Source organism: Struthio camelus, chromosome 7, assembly GCF_040807025.1.
Source record: "Struthio camelus isolate bStrCam1 chromosome 7, bStrCam1.hap1, whole genome shotgun sequence".
In the NCBI taxonomy this organism is placed as follows: Eukaryota; Metazoa; Chordata; class Aves; order Struthioniformes; family Struthionidae; genus Struthio; species Struthio camelus.
In genome coordinates, this window is record NC_090948.1 from 18,772,167 (window position 1) to 18,792,728 (window position 20,562).

The 20,562-nt window shown below is 36.9% G+C and overlaps 1 protein-coding gene and 1 long non-coding RNA gene across 13 annotated transcripts in view; one reads left to right on the top strand and one right to left on the bottom strand.

The window, feature by feature from the left end:
* LOC138067802 (uncharacterized) overlaps positions 1 to 14,561 on the top strand; it is a 47,067-nt gene extending 32,506 nt beyond the window's left edge. Inside the window, exon 6 of one of the 3 annotated variants that reach the window (XR_011142148.1) lies at positions 13,912 to 14,528. This is a non-coding gene — a long non-coding RNA (uncharacterized lncRNA). Of the gene's footprint in view, positions 1 to 1,009; positions 2,711 to 13,911 lie in introns of those variants that run through there. The other 2 variants (XR_011142147.1, XR_011142146.1) reach the window with 2 other exon arrangements.
* Positions 1 to 20,562, bottom strand: part of CPEB3 (cytoplasmic polyadenylation element binding protein 3) — a 99,621-nt gene that overhangs the window by 13,007 nt on the left and 66,052 nt on the right. For 8 of the 10 annotated variants that reach the window (XM_009677780.2, XM_009677778.2, XM_068950024.1 and 5 more), the window contains one exon: positions 19,106 to 19,195. The exons of the other annotated variants lie outside the window; for them this stretch is intronic. In XM_009677780.2, the coding sequence (XP_009676075.1) occupies positions 19,106 to 19,195 (90 nt within the window). The remainder of the gene's footprint in view (positions 1 to 19,105; positions 19,196 to 20,562) is intronic. 10 annotated transcript variants of the gene reach the window in all.

Below are 20,562 nucleotides of genomic sequence, written 5' to 3' on the forward strand. Positions count from 1 at the left end.
AAAAAAAAAAAAACACTTAAGCATTTTAGTTTTAGACTTTCTAAAAATTACCTTTAATTGTCTTTAATTAACTAACAGATTAAGAAAATAATTCCCTTGCAATCACTGTCACTTTTAGCTTCATTTTATTTTTCATCCATGCACTTGTTTTATCTTCTTCATTCTATACTGTCCCTTCTGAATATACTTGCTAATAGGAGCAAAAACTCTGTATTATTCAAATCAGAATTTCTTTTGTTTAGCCGTTTTTTCAGTCTTATAAAATGCCCCAATCAGACAACTAGACACTTGGAAAAGACCACCACGATACTCCACCTCTAAAACCAACTGATGACCTTTTGTAGTTCAGGCCAATCCTTATCATTTATTTTATTATAAATGTCTTGTGAGACAAACTCACAGAAGGTGCAGTACAGATCATTCAAGTATTACCGAACCCAAATAACAAAAACACGTTTATGTTTATGCATACTTCAAAAGACCATTTCTTGCAATGTGTTTAAGCATTTAGAATTTATCTTCTGAACAGGCCCTAAGATTTGAATTCTAGAAAACAAAAGTTTGTCCATTTCAGACTTTTATAATCTTAAACCAGCAAAACATCTGAAATACCTTTAGCATAAAATCAAAGTCAGATGTGCGTTGAGGCCGGAGTATTTAGTTAAAATTTGGACAACAGCTTGGGATGCTTCTTTCTTCTGTGAACCCATGTCAAGTCTTTTAGGTCACGTAAAAGGTTACAGCTGTGGCAGTTGGAGCTGGCAGCCACTTGGGGATACAGTAAATTGTGTGATCATCATATTCATGAGACAGTTAAAATTAACCAAGCAAATACTTGCTAATTCTCTTTGGCTGCTAGATTACAAGGGCAGTCTGGGTTAGTCAGAATTCAGTTTTCTAACCTGGGGCTAGCACCAGCTGGGAGCTTTAGTAAGTCAACACAGCTCCGTTATTTCCCTAGGCCTCTGCCCAGGGAATTGATGTATTTCAAATTTTAAATCCTCTACAGCAGTATTTTGGAGCCACGCTCTGGTAGCGCGTTGCAAAAAAGCCTCATCAGTGAGCCTTTCTTATCTGACTGGACAATTTAAAGTTTTGAGAGCTCATAGGATTCCCTGTGACAGAGATCTCCACAAAGTTAAAGAGCCAACATATTTGAACGCCTAGAAGAAAAAAAGCAAGGTACATGACAATGGCTGAACATCCTGTATACACAGATAAAGGCTTCTTGGCACAACAGAAACAATCCAGCTCCTTCTGGCTGTTGACATAACACAACACTGTGGTGCTGACCGTAAGCACTCCGCTTTGCATTCCACTAGAAAAAGACTACATTCCTCGCTGCAGAAAAAGTCACTACAACTTTTAAAGAGCTACAGTAGCAGGAAGAGGAAGAGAAGTTTAATTTCCCTACATTCTCAAGCACAGCCTAGGAGCTCTTCACCTGTGAGTTGAAGGATCATTGGTTATTTTATGAAAAGCAGTATAAGAGCTGAGCTCCTTTGTATGCCTGCCATTCTAACATCTTAACAGTGACACAGTTTCCACGTGAAAAGGTACTTTGTCCAGGTTGGTCTAATTTCACTTACCCTTGCCATGAACAAATGGGAAAAATCTGACATATACACTTGTGTCCCACAAGCTTCAAACAAGGCTGTCACTTGAAGGGCAAGATGTGCTTGGAACTACCATCTGATGTTGCTACTGCCCGTAATTTGCTGTTGAAGATGTATTTTTGCCAGCCTGGAAAGTCAGGAGGATGTCCGTTTCACTTAATGTCATCAAAGGCATTTCTTCTCTAATGATGGAAACCTTTCTGTATTACAGACAGCATGTTTTGTAATAACATTCCAGTGATCTCTTCAAAACAATATGCTAGACAGAACTGTTAAGCTGCTCTTTCTGCCTTTCTCATAATGGCAGAATCTTGATATTCATACTTTTATGATAAAAATGGTATGTTGGTATAAATTACAGGCCACCATATTAGAATTACAGCCAAAAGGTGCATCACATTTTCCCCGTCCTTCCTCAGTGTAATCACAATGAAAAGAACTTCTCTTGAACCTTTATCAGGGCAGAGTGCGTATTAAGTGTATCAGCAAGGGAGAAAAACTTCCAGGCTTGTAGACACCATTCAACTTGGCATGCCTAGCTGATAGATGGATGTTTTTCGTAACCCGTGGGAGAAGGTAGGAAGGAAGCTTGGCGTACTAAAATTTTTATACTCCTTTCAGTTTAAGTCATCAATTACTAAGGTTGTGTGAACGGTCCCGAGTTATTTAATGATAAAGGAATATTTCAGGAAGGCGTCAACAGAGAAGCTGGGCACATCTCATGCTTAAATGAACTTTAGAGTAGATTTAATTCAGTCACAAGATTTTCAAAGATTTCAGTTAATTGTGAATTAGTTCCATCTCTTTATATTATCATAAGTTTACCATTTTATGCTCAGCTTCTAGACACTAAAAGTAATTCATAAGTGCTTTAAGTCTTTGCATTTGAGAGAACATATAAATTGCTTTTCAAATATGTCAGCCATGAGCTGTGTCTTCTGATAAAAAGCCAGCGTTTCAGGATTCAAATGTTATATAACCAATAGGGAAAGATTAACCTATTTCTGGCTTTTAGAATCGGGGTTACTTTTCAAATATAGAAAAAAATTGTAATGAAGATTTATATAAAAGGTCAAAGACTATATTTGAATATCCATGTCAGAAGTCTGTATATCATTTATTGATTTCCTGCATTGACCTCAGGTACTTCCTGCCCAAAAATCAGCCCACTTTACAAAACTAGATACAGAAATCGTATTCCAAGGGGCCTGTGTTATCAGTTCTGTAACAGTGCTGCTGAGCTGCACAACTAAGGCAGTGGAGATTAGGACTTTCTCACTCGTCCCTTTGCACAGTCTTTGCATACTCGCATATATTTACTCTCACACACAAAATGGAAACACTACTTAAACGTGAAAAAAGTTAAATTACCTTTGAGGAACATTTTCTTTCATTCTGTCTTCTGAAAGTTTAGACAGCGTCTTTTCTGGTGTTTTGCGAGCCTCTGACTTAGTTCCGAGATTACAATAAATCTACCGTCTACTTAAGATATCTCACATATAACATTTCAGTATATTTCTGCCTTATATTATTATGTACAAAATACGATGGGCATTAACCTGATAAAGAAAATTAATGTTCCTGTCCCATGTGGGAGGTTATTTTTGTACAGTTGAGATGGCTACCTCAAAAAGTAGATATAAATAGACTTAATTTTTTTCTTGAAATAGAAATAACACTTTCTTCCCTCAACTTTTTTCTGGACTTTTAAAAATAATTTTGAATTGAATTACAGTTGTATTTACTAGAACTTTTGGAAAAAATATGTTTTAAAAGCCCACAATAAAGGAACATTTAGAAACCATTTGAACCAAATTTCTAAATCAGTTAGTGTGATGACAAAGGGTCATTGCTCAAAGTCACTCTTAGTAATCTTATTAGAAAATGCTTTGAACATGAATAAAACAAATTTCTAAATCCAGAGATGAAATGACTATTAAAAATGAAACCGATTTTTGAAAAATAAAAATCCAAGGTATTAAAAAAATACATACTTTCTTTTGAACATTGCAGTGACATGACTGGATTTTCAAAAGACATCAAAGGCTTTAAATGCTTAAGAAACCTCAAAATAGAAAGGACTAATCTCACTTAGCTACTGCAGAAGAAGAGTGAAATTATGTATTAGTCAGGGCTGCAAAGATGAATTTCTTTAGTCAGACTAATTTTAAGAGGCAGTGTATGACACAGTCAGCTCCTTTCTCTAAAAAAAGGATACCTAAGAAATGTAAATAGTTTAACATTTTACAACTAGACTCCTATTCATTTTACCTGTTTTTCATGAGTACTAGACTTTGAGTAATCTGATATTTAAGAAATTCCCCTTATGCCACATTTAAAGACAGGTTTGGGGGTAGGTTTTGTTAGTTTGTTTTTAATTAACGGTATGTAGTCCATATCCTCAGTTGCACAATTATGAAAAATCCTGAATCCACATGGCAATTAAATGGAACTTACTTAGTAAAATGGAAGACAAGATGCGTATCAAGAAGAGTCAGTAAGCAAGTATATTGCATGGAGGGGCAGAATGAAAATGGAGGTTCTGGCTCAGTAGCCTCCATGCAATAAATTGTGCGATTATGTCTTAATCCTAATTTTACTATTAAATAGTCCATATCACTGAGAATGCCAACAGAATGGAAACTAACTTGGGTCTTCCCATAAAGATGATTTTTTTTTTCCCCTCTACAATTCCAGTTTAAAAGGGGAGAGGGGACACACACACACACACACACAAAAAAAAAAAGAAACACCAAAAAGGCCAGTCTGTTTGCTTTGTGATGACAAACATTATTGCTAACAGGAGGGAGAGCTGCCCCAACAGTTCTCGTCATTTCAGCGCTGAAAGGAGAGGACAACATTTCAATAGTGCTGTAGTGACTATATAGAGCTAAAGATTTATAAAGTCCTTTCAATCCCAAAACATGCCACGGATTAGTCAGTCATCACTACTTGAAGACTTTCACCGCTTATGGAAGAACAGTATACCTATACCATATCAACTTCCTCGGTAGTAAAAATACTCTCCCTCAACTTTGTATTGAAGAAAACATTAAATTGCAGGGGGGTTTGTTTGTTTATTTTTACTAAAAGGAAAATATTCCACAAGGGCACTAAAGCCTGTCTTTTTCATTATCTGACATTTTACTTCTACACTAGTTTAAAACATTGCAACAGCAAATTTATAGGGTTGTCTCTTCTTTCAAAGGTCACAGCCATTTTAAAACTTCGGACTGCAACATGATCCATAGCAGGTATAAATCAGAATTAAAGGGTCTAAACAAATAAAAGAAAGGCTATAACATACAGTTTGGTTTATTATAGTTATAATAGTACTTACATGAATTAACCATATGATAAAGATTAAATTTCTGATGAGACGAGCTATTTTTGTGACGCTTACTGGGTCAGCAGCATGAAATAACATGCATTCACCGTAGTAAGTGGGGGGGGGAAAAAAAAAAAAAACAAATTCAGCATTGAATTTGTCGATTTCAGTTGTCATGTGCAATATAAATGGGGACTGTTCTGGGCAAGAAGTTTATTTTCATCATAGTGGGTCAGGCCTGCTGCCACTGCTTTAACTCTGAGCAGGTGGTTGAAAAAAAAATCAATTTTCAGGTTTGAAGAAAATCTATATTTTTCTTCTTTGCTAAATAAAAATAAGGCAATTTCCAATTCTACTCCAAGCAAAGTTAATATAGAAAAATTCTAGATAAATATGAATCCATAGCTTATTTGATTTCATATTCCCCTCCAAGCATAGTGTCAGCATGATTAAAAAAATAAACAGACAAACACGTGATCTTCAGGGGAAGAAAACAAAAGTCCAAAAAAAGAGAGAGGAAAAAAAATCCAGGTTGCCTTTTAGCTGAAGTCAGTAATTTTTAATTAAGAAAATTTGTAATTCAGTTTCATGGTATCTCCCCTCTTCAGTGATATAGTTTTTTTAGAATGTTATTTTTAAAGAACAAAGGAAACAGACCTTATTACAGCCAGTGGTACATGTAGCACTCAGTCCTGCTACGTAGTAAAGAGGAGCTTCATTCAAAAAAATGAAGACTTACACCCAATATCATCTACATCAGCTAAGAAGTCCGTGGGACATTTCCTGATTTCCTGTGATTCTAACTCTTCTATGAGCAGATAATCTGTACTTCACAGGGAGTTTAAGACTGTTCCTAGAGAGGAACTGAGGTTGCAAAACATTTCTTAAGACAGAATGCAGATGCTTGGCATGATAATTCCAAGGGGAAAAAAAACAGGAAAGGCACATTTTGTTCCCGCAGCTGTTGAAACAGGCTGTGTTCTACATCCTTTACCCTACAGGCTTATCTTCACTCAAATAAGCATTGCTTAGAAAGTCAAAACCTTAGAGAAGACCAGGACTTTGATTATAAGGCAACTCAACATTACTCTTTCTAATCCCATCAAAACAGCACTCCCTGAATGTTATCCATTGTTGATCTAGGGGCCAAAAAAACCTAGTTCATTTGTGCTAAAGAACTTTCATAACCAACTTTTCAGAATTAGAGGCATCAGTCTCGCACCTCTGAGAACAATCCCTCCTGCTTCTTTTTGCACAGACACGAGACTGGCACCATAGTTTATATACTAAGATAAATTACTAGGAAAATAAAAATACTTGCAAAATAATAAGAGTTATCTTAATGAAAATAAATACTACATTTGAGCATGTGATAGGTTAAAGGCTTCGTGAATCGAACTTACTGCTTGACTTCTCCCCTAGTCTAACATCCAGTCAGTTTTAGCAGTGTCACTTACAAATACTCATAGATACCAAAGCTACAGACCCAGGGGAATGGCATATATCAGCACAAATGAAACTGTACCTACAGTATTTCAAACACATTCAGAGCAAGTAATCTGTGGAAAAATTCAAAGTTTGGGAAAGTTTAATTTCAGGGGTTGTTACAGATAAAGATGTGATTATCAATTTCATGTCTGCATTTTATTTTACCTAAATTTAATAAGTGTTAATTAAGGGTACTATGCAGATTAATTCAGGACTTGAAAAGAATGAAAACCAGCGGAAAGAAAACTTTTGTTCTTTTCTGTCACACTGGTAACCAAAGAGGAATAATTCTAACTTGAGGTTAGAGAGAACCGTGGAAAGAATCAAGCACTTTAGGTTTAGAGTAAGAGATACCTGTATTTCTCTTACAGCATTCGGAGTAGATTTTGTATGTTGGCATTTCCAGCAGTCTAATCTTACCATGTTGAAAAACTTTGAAATAAATGGTTTGAGGGGGGTTTTTTGGTTTTGTTTTTACAATTTAGCTAAAGTAAAATACCCCTAAATTGCAAATACTTGTTTCTATAAAAGATGCACTGTCGGCAGTTTCCGTTAACAAAAAGGACTTCATTGCTGACAGCACAGCACAGCCTCCGTGCCGGGCTCTGACTTTTTGTCCTTTAATCAAATAGTCAATTTGTCAAGTTCTGCTTCAGGGAGTTCCTGGCTTGCAGCAGCTCTGGAGGTTCCCTCGCACGGGGATTGTTTTCATGCCCTAGTTGCTCAGGTCGCTTGTCTTATTTTAACTAGCCAGAAAAGATGCAGCTTGAAGACCTTAATGACAGAAGACTTTTCCAAAACTCAATTACTCATAGTTGCATAACATACATTTCTCTCAAAAAAATAGTTTCTGCTTAGTGAGAGCATGCCTTTTCCCTGGAAGATCAGAATGGTACATTTGACAAAAATTTGTTGGATTTATCACATTTGTTAGGATTTTCACATTATTAAATGGAAACTGCACAGCAGTTCTCATCTTTCTCATCTCCCTCCCTGCCTCAATCTTTCCCTCCAAATTATTTCAGTAGTTTGAAAGAAGAATTTGATGCTACATAAATTATTAGCAAAACACAAGACGCTGCATAAACTATTAGCCAAGTGCAAAACATTATTATGAAGTCCTCACAAGACCACTATTCAAACGATTGATTTTTATCTTGGGGCCCATAGTACTTAAAGATCAACTCCTATATTCACATTTACAAATCAACAGAAAGGCAACATTTAATCAGAACAGAATTTAGATTTGATGGGGGGGAAAAAAAGCAAGCAGCTTATGAAATAAAAAAGCAGACTGTCAGTAAAATTTACTCGGTTTTAGGAACAGTTAATGAGAATCACAGGCTGAACTATTTACTGCTTCTATTTGGCAAAAGCGGTCCAGTTATTTCCTACAAATAAGTGACCAAAATCATCTTCTGTACTTTGAACATATCTCCACATCTCCACTGTATTTTTTCAGCCTTAGACCTTTTTTAGTCTGCTGGTCATTAGTGGTTTTCAAGTAATGGCTAGAAATAGTAGTTTTTATTCTCCTTTAACGGACTAAAATTTTGTTGATCTGAAACAATTTCCACAAAAACTATTTTGCCAACCAGCATCTCTGTGCTAAAGTAGGATCAATGGTTATTTCTGGGAGACTTCAATTAAGAAGGGCTTTACTGACCTTTCCTGAAGATAAAAATAAAGATTGTGTGTCAATGTCAGATGTCTCTCCTTTTCTAATGTTAGGCTTTCTGTATCCCTTATTACATCATTAATACACTAAGAGAGGGTGAGAGCTGGAGTTCTGCATATATATTGATATGCTATTGATATAGCAACAATGTTTACATGAGCAAATATTTGAAAAATAGTCATTTTACACACTAAGTGTTACAAATGCACGTGCTTTCAGCTTTGAAAAACAACAATTAAGAGTAAGGAAGGGAAATACTGTGTTTTGAGCTTTTAGGGGAGGAGAGAATAGATGGTTGGTAAGTACACAAATTTCAGACTGTATTGCTAAATTATTTTAAATAGTTAGCAAAGAATTTAGCAAAATGCTGAGCAACCTCTCTCATTCTATGCATTAAGGGAAAGAATAAACATTTACATTACAAGAAGATAAATTCCAGCCTTTTCTTTCCATTTTTCACAACCTATTTTCGACAACGTATGGAAGTTTCAGAGATCTGCTTTCTTGAACAGTGATTCCCTTTCCGGTTGCATACAGCATATTTAGTATGGATACTTGAGTATTGCAACCATATGGTGAAAAGCAATATGTATTTAGAATAGCTACACAATGTAATAGATTCACTCTGATGCGTTGTTCCTTTCTAAGAGTTTGAAGGGGGAACTATATTATAAGTAATGCACATCATTATTTAAATACTGTTAGGCCTTTTATATTGTTTTTGTTTAATAAAGATGACCACAGAAAAAAGTTTAAGGTCCACAGCAGCTAAAGAGAACACAGCTTCATCTCAAACATTTATCATTTTTGTCCACATATGCATACATGTACGTTACCAATGTATTCACTGTTTCCTCACAATGGAATTTACACACCTTTAATCTCTTCTGCATTCTTCTTCGCAAGTTACTTTTTTCACTCCAAGATATTACATTAGTTTTCCTGCATAGTCCAAAGTACTGGTTTTAGGTTGCAGAACAACGTTATTTGAATACTGGCTGCTGCCAGAACCAGCCACAAACTAACCAAAAAAATGAAGAAACTCATTTGAAAGAGAATTTAGCCAGCTATTATGAACAGGCGGTCATTAAAATCAGAATCAGCAGCATTTTTCTTTTTCGTTTGTGTACTATGAAATGACTACAGTCAAGAAGGAACGTATTTCTCAGTCTAAAAGTCTTTCAGCCATTATCCTAAGAAAAAATTCAACATAAAGAGCTACATAGAATTATTTAATATATCTCATTTTAGTTGCAATACCCATTCATTATTTTAATAGATTATCAACAAGAGACTTCACAATCAGAATTCATACTTTCTTCCCTCTCCCTCTTCTTTTCCATTCCCCACACAGACACTTTATAGTGGCTACAAAGCCAGCGAGAAGTCCCCCCACCTGACCATGCGTTTACTGCCAGAGGAGGGCATGCGTCACGTGTAAGCTACTCAGTGACTCAGTTTGATATAAACAGTGTAACTGATATTACACTGTTGGAGTATTACACTCAACTGGTATAGCATATAACCATATAATATATTTACCATCCACAAAAATGACAGAGATGCATATCCCCCCAAAAGCACTGGACTCAGTGCTGCTGTTAGGAAATCTGGTGGAGTCAGTCACCAAGCTTTATGTACTTCTGTTTCACTAAATACAAAGCTTTCTTCTAAAGAGGATCTTCATCGCCCAGAGTAAGAGCAAAAACGATTAAAATTTTGAACTTAAACCTATCCCTGACTTTGGCCGCTGACTTTGTAGATTCATCTTTGATTACTAGAAGTTACATTCATAGGGTTCCTCCCTCTCTTTGATACCATCTTTATGAACATTAAGATTTAAAACTGGTGATCAGCTCTAAGTCTAGCTTTATTAACATGAATTGCCCAATAAATCAAAAAATTAAATAAAACTTAATTGGCATGTTAGGCAGTGTTAGTCACCCATATACAACAGAATATGGAATACCCAAGACATTCTGAAAAATCTACAGGTACATATTCATAACTCATAATAATATTCATAATACAAATATAAAGAGAACACATTTGTTAATATGGAATATCTTCAAGATTTCCTATTTCTGTACAAAAGAGACATCAGTAAACTTCTGTGAAATATTTTTTTTGTGGCCAATATCAGTTCTTTGGATTCCTCCATCACTTAAACACTTGTCCATTTTCCATTTGATGCAAGTCTGCTGTATGTTCAAATGTATATAGGAACTGTATATAGAGAAGTCTGACTGAAAATTCCTTGTCACTGTCAGGATTCTCTTATTTGAACATCTGTCCAAACTTACTGCAACACTTAGTTTATCTGCCTGGCAAGTGGATGTTTGGAATCACTATTTAAACAGAACCCACTGAATTGGGCATTTGATTTAAAGCTTATGATCACTAGTAGTTATGAGTAAATGCATGAACCAAACTACAACCAGCTGCTCTTTGGATTTTGGAAACGGTCATCCCCTTGAGACAAGTGTCAATATAAGGATAAGAAATCCTATTGCAATCATAACCCATCCAGGCAGTGAGTGAGAGAAAACAACTTGGCCTCTTAGGCTTATAACAAACAGAGAAGAGTCTAGATGATTTGTGGTAAGACCTTTTTCTGGAAAGAGAAAGTGATGCCACTACAACACATGACCTTTAGTTTTCCTTAAGGAGTCATAAGGCTTATGAAAAAAAATCAGTAGTTGCAGATGTAACGCATATGAACTTCAATTCAAAACTGGCTTTGCTAGAACCAATGTTAGTGGCCTAAGTTTCTCTCCTCATGAAACATATTATGTAGCAGATCAGTCAAAGCAAAACCGAGAGGCATAAAACACATTTTAATAGAAAAGTAATACATAGACTACAGACTATGGCACGGACTTCAACAGCGTGCCTCCTTTAATTGCTACAAACACATCAATTAGGTCTCTTAGAAACCTGAATTTTTTCTGTGGCAAATTCAAGGCCTTTTGATCATACTGGTCAGAAGAATGCTGAGTTATCAGAATTCGCTGTCATCTTTAATAAAATAGTCCAACAGAGGGAGTCTGGAATTAAGTATGATTTTTAATACAGCAAAACAACCTTCCATATTGACTGCTGTGTTTTAGTAAAGGTGTTTTTCCTCTATATCAAAAACTCTGAATGGCCTCTGAACAGTTATGACCGTAAAACTTTTCTAGCAATTTATTGCCAATGCTGTAAAATGTAGCTACTTCACAGTTAAGTGCATTCAGCCCCTTGTCTATATAAAGCACTTTCCTATAGGCTCAGATACAAAAGAGTTTGGTTGACAGATGCGCACCCTAGGCAGGAATCACAAATATCAAACAGGATTCGCTTTGGCAGTCCTTTCTGGAAACTCTGGGGACTAACACAGCAGTGAAGAGCATAAAAACAAGTTGCTTCTTCACTGAATTAGAACTGCAGCCATGAGAAACTGCAGAGTTGTATCACCTTCAGGAACCAAGTACTTCAGATACCAATCTTTATTGTCATTTGCATAACAAGTTTACCAGTTAAATTAATCATTTTATCAACACTCACTGAAAAAGCTACTGAGCAACATCGCAATCCTCTTGTATCCCTTGTAAGCGGGAGTTCAAGAACTTGTCCTACTTAAATATCTGCCTGAGCAACAAAAAGGAACCTAGACGATGGAAAGCTATCAAATGTATTTGCTATATGACTCACTTGTCTTAAACTAATATTTCTTTAGAAATCCAGAAAAGTAGTCCTTATTTGTCCGTTTGTACAGTACACAAACAACATAGCCAATATGATTTGACTGTTGATCCTAAAAATGTTATTCATCTGAACAGATGAACTGCTGAAAATGCCAGGACATTGGTGAGTAACCAAGAATCTGTTCAGGACATACTCTAGCCTATCAGAGACATCTTAACAACCAATCTGCACATAGACAAACGTTCTGTAGACTAAAAGTCAACCATAATTTCTTGAGAACCAGACAAGGGGGAGGAGGGTGAGGGGAGGAGGACACATTTGTTGATAGAATAGAGATCTGAATTTGGACAACAGCCGTCTTTTAGGTGATAGCAAACAACGGGCTTGGGTCTCATTACCTAAAAATCTCACAGGGGACTACTCCACTTAGGAAAGTGACAGGAGTATTGTCAAGCATAGGGTGTCACAAGATAACTTCTTATGGAAGAATTAACACTGACACAAACCAGAGGAATGAGAAACCCTGAAGTACCATTTTTGAGGGCCACTATCAGTAACTGCAGCCCCATACCTGCCCCTCTTACTTCATCCCTCACCCCCACCCCCCAAAAAAGTGCTGAAAAGGAACCAATGAAGTCACTGTGGGCATCAAATTTGCGATCTCTTGATTGGAAAACGCTTGCTTATGCCACATACTGAGAATAAAGAAAGAAGCAAAGCAGACAGAAAGGGAAAAGCGTTTTGGAAAAACAAGACCTCTCTAGTAAGAACATTTGCTTTACACTAATGAGGAAGACGGAAGCTGCTACAATTTGGATTTACTGTTTTGCGACTAAAGCCCAGAAACTGAAATTTCATTTTTGAATTCTATAGCACTCATCCCTTCAAAACTTGCACAACTCTGACTCTCAAAACACGGTTTTCAGTAACAACTTGAACTACCTGAGTAACGTTTGGCTACAATCATGATGTTCTTCTCATAATAAAAGAGTCTTATTTACTTACTTGGTTACCATAGTCATAGGCAACCATTAAAACTGAGATAACTATCTTTACTACCAACTCCTGTGGAGACTATGAGTGCTGAACCCCATTTGAAGAGATCTGGTCATTCCTTCTGCAGGCATTAGAAGTTGCTGAAGAAGGCACAACAAAGGCTTGCTAAAAACCTGTGATTTCTTCAAGGTTTAAAAAAAATTCTCTTGCAATCTGTCAATTCTGAAAGAAACAGTGTTTGTTAAAAGAAACACAAAAGCTGGAAGAGACCAATTCTGCAAAGCTATGTCAGAAGCAGATTTGTTCTGCCTAGGCTTCATTCCTCAGAAATATTTTTATATTTTGCTTCATCAGAGTCTCGTTTACCCTTAAAAAAAGAAATAGCAAATGGCATAGTATTAGGGACAGAGATTGCCCTACATGAAACAAGCTTCTTGGTTGTTCTTTGATAACTAGCACAGCACTCTCAAAGTCAGACATTTTTAAATCATCATCAGTTCACTGTGAAGGCTTACTACCTATCTCAGTCATTTAACACAAGACAGACAGAAAAGTGGGCAAAGAACTATACAAAGGAAGGCTTAAAGAAAATTAATTGAAAGTCTGAAAGAAAATTCTATACTAAAAAAAAAAAAACCCAAATTACTCAGTGATGGGAAAGCAGATCAGTATGTACTGCACTTTTCTACGACATGTTTGGCAAGTTATGTTGCTCTGGGTTTATGTTGCCCTGCTGTGGGAAAACACAGGGCCTACAAATGAGGCACAGCCTCAGACAGCAGAGGGTGAAAGACTGATCTCATACACACGTGTGCAGTGGAACATATACACGTAAACAAAGTTTAAGAAAGATTTTGCATCGCTATTTACCATGCAATGTATTTCTGGATAAGGAATCTCAGTTTCCATTCAAGCAAATACTATAACCAGACTTCAGCTTTTAAAATATGAAAAAAAAAAAAATTGGCTAGGCATTTTGTGCTGCATTTTAATGGTATGTTATCAGATCTTTTAGGTCAAAATAATTACTTTCAATGCAACAGATTGCTATGTTAGGACAAATCACATGTCTTTGAACCCAACTGGTAAAATTATAACACCTTACTTTCTCCTTGCAGCTGTTCACCAGTGCCCCTCTGGCAGAAGCCACCCCCTCACTAAGGAGGCAACAGAATGATGCAGGCAAATGGGCCTCACCCATGAAATCAAGATCAGTTGGAAGACTACCAGTGAAGGGGGTCCCATCTAACGTTACTTTAGAGAACATCAGGGAACGCTTATACAGTCTGTCCCACCAGTTGTTCTAAATTAAAGCACGTCAATAACTTCACAATGTTATTCTGGGCAATTTTACATACAATATTTTTCTTCTTCATGAGATTTTGTTATTGATGTTCATGTTTAGCGTCCTCTTGGGAGCCGTATGGATGAATATGTTTATTTTTGTCAAACAACAGAGTAACTGACAGAAGAACAGGGTAAATATGAGAGGGCCAGACCATCTGTTGCACCTCACATCTAAATCAGCTGTGATATCAAATTGCTCCTCCGTTTCCAAACCCACCCTATCTCTAAGCTCTGCTGTGCTAATTTTCTTGCTCTGTATCTCATTTTTATCCAAACATCAGTCCTCTTAAATGGAAAGGAACAGAGGAAGACTCTTGCGTAGTTTTTGTTGTTTTAAAATGCGTCGTGCAGTTCTTAATAACTTCTGGGAAAATAGTTATTGCAAGGCAAAAGAAACAATAAAGATAAAAAAGAGTTGTTTTAAAGCTTGTAATCTGTTAAAAAAACTAAAAGGAGAATGTTTTTGAAACAGTTGGCACCATCTTTTAAACAAAAAAAGATAAAAAATTAACTGTAGTTAGCATAAACATTGCTCAGCTCAGTAGACCAGTAACTGGTCAAAAACATCAATATATATTTTAATTAAATATGAATTATCTGGATTTTGCCAGAGTGAAATTAGATGCCTAAACTAAGAAGACTGTACCATGGTAATGTGTAACTGCACTCGTTAGAGCTTATTTCATTATTTCCTGACATTACATAGGCACTCAGAAAAAAATACTTAACCATAAACCACATTTAATTCCCAAAATTCTGTGGTGAAAGCGAGGTAAACACATTATAAACTGGGCATCTGCTAACCCAAGACCAGCCCATGACATTTATAATTTTGCCTGTTCCGTTACTAACATATCCAAACAGATGCCAAAGTAAGTCATCTGAAGACTCTTCAAGGCAACCGTAATAAATTGGCCTTTTTCAGAAGCAAGCATTAAAATCACTTCACGGATGACACCAATATAAAAACATGGTGCTAAGCTTTTCAGTGCATAAGGAGGGGTAAAATGAAATGTTAAGGCAATAATACAGATGCTCAGAACTAGAAATAGCAACCTCTCATACACATTGTCAGCTGTTAACAACTTCTCTTGCCCAGTGCATAATCTGCACTTTTAGTGACAAAACAGCTGAGGGTCACCAGTACCACCTTCTCTCAACAATACAAATATTGAACTCACTGGTAATCAGCTGCATCCCAAAAGGGCTGTTTGAGTTATCAGATGATTTTGGGTGTGCATTATAATACCCCAAAATCTTAACCAAGCCAGATCTCTGTCTCTCAAACACACACATGCATACACAAAGCGTATTTTGTCCTATCAGGCAAGATGCAGTCAGGGTAACGAAATGCTAGGAAAATCTGGATAATAAGATAGTACACAATGTGCTTGGGGAACGTGGTGCAGAGGCACGCACGCTGATCTGCAGTCCACCAAGGTCCAGTGAAAGAGGACTGGACGACTGCACAAAGAAAAAAAAAATTAGAGCTTTGGTGCTGTACTGAAATAAGCCTTTGTGTAACTCAGCTTGCTGGAGAATGCAGTCCAGCATATTTCATATTTTACACAGAACCAGGTTATGTCCATCAGGTCCAGCAGTGAACTTGAGATAACGTGCCTAAGCAGGGCTGTGGCGACTACACAGGGCCAGTGACGCCATCCGGCTCAGGACACCGAATTCAGGAACCTTCTTTGTTCAAGCTTAACAGCATAGAAATGTTTCTGGACCCCAGCTAGTCCTGAAAGTAGCTTGTATGACACTGTCAAGTTAATCAAGCGTACCAGCTAATAAATAAGGCTTGCTGGATCCAGACTGACTACATATCTATGGCCTGACTCGCCACTAAACTAACCAGGATAAACCACTCACAGGAAGGAAAGATCACTGGACCTTTAATCTCTCAGATTTCATACTTGATCGGATTAGCCACAACTAAAAGTTCCTGCAGCTTTCTGTTCCTGGCACTAGGAGAGCTCCACGTGTGCACTGGGAGTAATTAACAAGTGCAGAATACCAACCAAGTGTTCCTAACACAGTGCAACTACAGGGAATTCATATACTGCACCAACATGGCAAACACTTCACAAATTCAATAAATTATGCCAATAAGGCACAGCATTTTTCTTGAAAAACCTATCTAGATACTATGAGTCTCTATCCTTTACAGGTCTCTATGGCCTGTAAAGGATGACCTCACCTGGATGTAAGTAGTAAGACAGAAACCCAGCGTACATCTCAACTGACTAGGCTGACCTGTGGCATAACCTACTGATTCTACCTGCTTCAAACCTGGAGCTGAATGCTTACCAAAGCAAACAGAAGTCAGACGTTATTGTAAGAGCCCATTGGCCTGACCCCACAGAAATAAAAGAATAATGAAAAAGGCTAACCATCAAATGGGCACTAAAGTCTAGCTGGAGGTGAGAACAAATTTTCAGAAAAGAGCAGGGTTCAAATTTACTGCCAGTAGGGCAGACTCAAATAAGTGGGAGAAACTTCAGAGATCAGACTTTATTAATGGGTAAACAGAGATTAGCCTCCACATCCTCCCACTGCATTCCCACAGTCCAGTTTTTTTTCTTTGGGATTGCTAGAGCACAAAAGATAACTCTCTCTCTCCTATATAATTTAATCCGTGTGTGTCTCTTTCTCTGGACTGATTTTCAGATTTTCCATTTGAAAGAAGCATATCCAAAATATCAGAAAATTGACACATTAGCAATGTGACTTGGAAGATACTAGAGAAAAAGAAGGGAGAGAACATTTTAATTGGGCAGTCTTTACCTTCCAAATAAATTGTCTCATTGAATTTTGTACCCAAGAAAAATTTCAGACATCCCTTTCATTTTACTCTATTTTAGAGAAATGCCTGATAATAAATCAGAGCAGCTTAAAATAAAAAAAAAAAAAAAGGTTTTAAAAAAAGTATATTTTATTTCTAAAGGCGTTTCTAATCAAAAACAGAAAGAGAGACATTTTATTGTAGTACTTCTGTCAGTAATTCCCATAACAACTTTAGAAAAAAGTATTCTTTATATATAACAGATCAAAAAGAGGAAAATATTCATAATATATGCTCAGACTTCACCTATTGACCACAAGTAATAAAATTTCTATCTTCTATGCAAATATTATCTATATGGAATCTCAGTCAAGTGTATTTGACCTACCAAGCTGAACATGACTGTAAGTGAATCTCAAAGACAGGAATGCAGGACGTATGATGCTGAAGCCCTGATTGATAACCAAGAAGTCAGTTATAAATAAATCTGGAACAGTTGGGATTGACTGTTGTTTAGCACTTTCAGACAGACATTCAGGGCAACTGGCAGGGGCTTTGAAAGTTGTTTCCTATATTAGAATCATGACAAAAATAGAAGAGAGGCTGCAATCCCTTGTCTTCTGCTAAAATAGCTCTTACTCAAAAAACATTTCTACAAGTTTGGCAAGGCTAAACTAGTTCACTGTCAGATATAGAACAAATTCACTTCTAATTAGAAGTCCCATGCTGATCTGCCATAAATATGTAGTTACTTACTAAATTAATAAGAACAAAGAAATAAACTGGATAGGGCTGGGAGATATTAGGGGCAAGCAGAAGCTGGTTTTGTTAATCTTTTTTAAACTTCTAAGAGAAGGTGCAATCACAGTTTCCTAGCCAGAAAGACCCTAAAGACTATAAAAAATACAAAAGGAAAACTCTGTATTTTACCAACTACCCTTAGAGATAAACGCTAATATTTTACTTATTCAAGAACAGATGTTGCATAATAACTACAGATAGGAAGACTAGGTTTTGAGAGAGGAACAGGAAAGAACACGCATGTATGTTTTTTCTTCTGTTTTCAAGTAAAGTGCCCTAAGTAGTGTTTACAGGGAAAGCAGTTGTTACAAGGCGACCTTGCCTCAAGCACTTAAGCTTCCAGATAAATGTAGTGGGGTCTTGTTGTTGCGTTGTTGTATTTTTATAGTCAAAATATATCTATAAAAATATTGTAGGATTTGCTAGTTCATTGGCTGAATGCTCCATTGTTCCGCCAAATTAAACAACGACCTTAAGGAGCAATTAAGAGTTTTCAGGACCATTGAGAGTGGAAAAATATCAACATACACATCAGCAATTGTGTGTCTAATTTTATGCTACTGTTTCAGATTATAAGTGAACTCTCAAACAATATATGAGATGCAAGCTTGATTGAGAATAAAATGTATACTGTACAGTGCTAACAAATTTATAGAAGAGGCCAAGACACAATAAAATCAATTGGCATTAACCAAGCAACTCTCCCAGATAGCGTCCCCCAAACCTGTTTTTAACTCACCCAAAACAAGCCTGCATAGTATTTTGCTGACGGATATGCAATTGCCCCACCCGCACTTTAGGCCACCCTGAAACAAGTAACTCCAAACTAGAAACTCAGTGATCATGGAGCACAACGCTAACCCTTGCTGACTGTGCTGTCTCTTAGCAGAACTCATTGCTGCGGTTCAGCACCCAGCTAACTGCTGATACAGAGCTTTTGGTTCTGAGCAGGATCACAGCTTCTTAGGTCATTGGACTCATGTTTCCCTATGAAATAGCATGTACTCAATCCACCAGCAAGTTTCAGGCCATGACAAAAATTTGTTTACACTGTCATTCCCATAGTTTCTACAATAAACAAACTGCACCAGAGTCAGCATTAGGAAATGTTTGCAACTTTCCTTCTAAAGTAAACCTAGTACAAATTAAGGCCCAGTTCACGGATTCTAGGCTCAACTCTTCTCACTGCTGAAAAAGTACACACACAAGACCACACCTTGTTCAATGAATTGTGTTTCTCCCATCATGACAACTCTAAAAATATGCTTATTGAAAGAGAAAGAATGCATCAAAATCTTTCTTTGTTATGGATCACCACATTGCAGGAGTAGCTTCCTTTTAACAGAACAGCCTGCATAAATGCATTTTAAGCTAATTACCTTTAGGTGGAAAATATGACTTGCTTTCAGCTTTGTGAGGCCAGTCCACCACAAGAGGTCCAAACCTACGAAAGCTGGCAGTGATCTCATCTACAAAAAACAAATGAGGCACCTTAGAGAGAATCTGAAGACTGACAGTGGTAAAATAAACACTCTTGCTTAAAAAACATTACGGATGGTTTTCCATTTCTTTTAAGAACAGGGAAAACTGAAATAATATACATATAAAATGTCTAAATATTCTTTCACCTCTATGCTATACTTTGCTGCTTTAAAATGCTTTTGCCTTCCACTAATGCATGTTTGCAGCAGGATTAAATGCAAACATGATCTATCAAAAGTGAATATGCTTCAGCTGTGGCCTATTTCTAATAATAGCCACAAAGCTGGGTCAGATGCACCCACATGGGACTGATGGAAGCGCTACATGTCAGCATGGCCACTCCTTGTTGCATGACCTAGAACGCAGGCTGCATCAGATGACATGACTGTGGGGACTCCACCTTCCTCAGTCCCCTCTAAAAATCTGCTTTGAACTAACAAATTATTTCTTTGCTTTTGAAACATAATTTTAAAAACACTAAGGAAAACATTTATCTAAAACTATTCTACAGGACAATTTTGTTTTACGTGCAGATGTTTCAGAAAAAGAGCATTTTCAGTTCTATTAAAAAAAAATCTTTTTTCTAAATACATTTGTTGATGAATTTTAAAGAAAGAATCAGTTTAAAATTGTGTCTAATGTGATGCTAGATAGATCTGAGCAACAAAGCATCAGGAGAAAAGTTTGAAGAGAAAGGAAGTGGTCTCCCAACTTTTTTATTGCAATTTGAGATATGGCCAATTTATCTGACCCCATAAGCTGCGCATCAGATGGCTAGAGCCGCAAAACACATACCACATAACTCAGGAGCTGAAGGAAAAGGGTGTTATTGGAGTAGATCTCTCATGGAAGAGGGCAATGGCTCCCAAGCGGCCATGTTACTTCCTTGAGGATAAGGCTCAGTGTGTATTTTGATTTTGAATGATCCAGCAGTGTTCATGTCAGTAGTACCTGTTGGCTTGCTTCTTCCTACAGCTGGGGATTGAGATTACCCAGCAGCAGTCCCTGTGTCAACAGCTCTGCAATTCATTACGTGACATGGCAACTGCATTTGAGCTGTTTTGTGAACCATAGGCTGGCCAACCCATACTGTTTCTTTATTGAAATTGTGCATGGCTTAGGCTTAGTAAGGCTAAACCATATACATCATGCCTAGTAAGTCTATTTCTTTATTACAGCTACATGGTTTAAGCTTTTGGACTAAGCAGAAAATCAGATTCAGAGATGCCTTTAGGCATCCTCATATTCCCTATATACACTGATTGAAGCTAGACAGAGGTGGATTCCTGCTATAATATGAAAACATACAACAAATTGTCATGATTTTAGTTTAGGGCTGGGGGGAGGGGGGAAG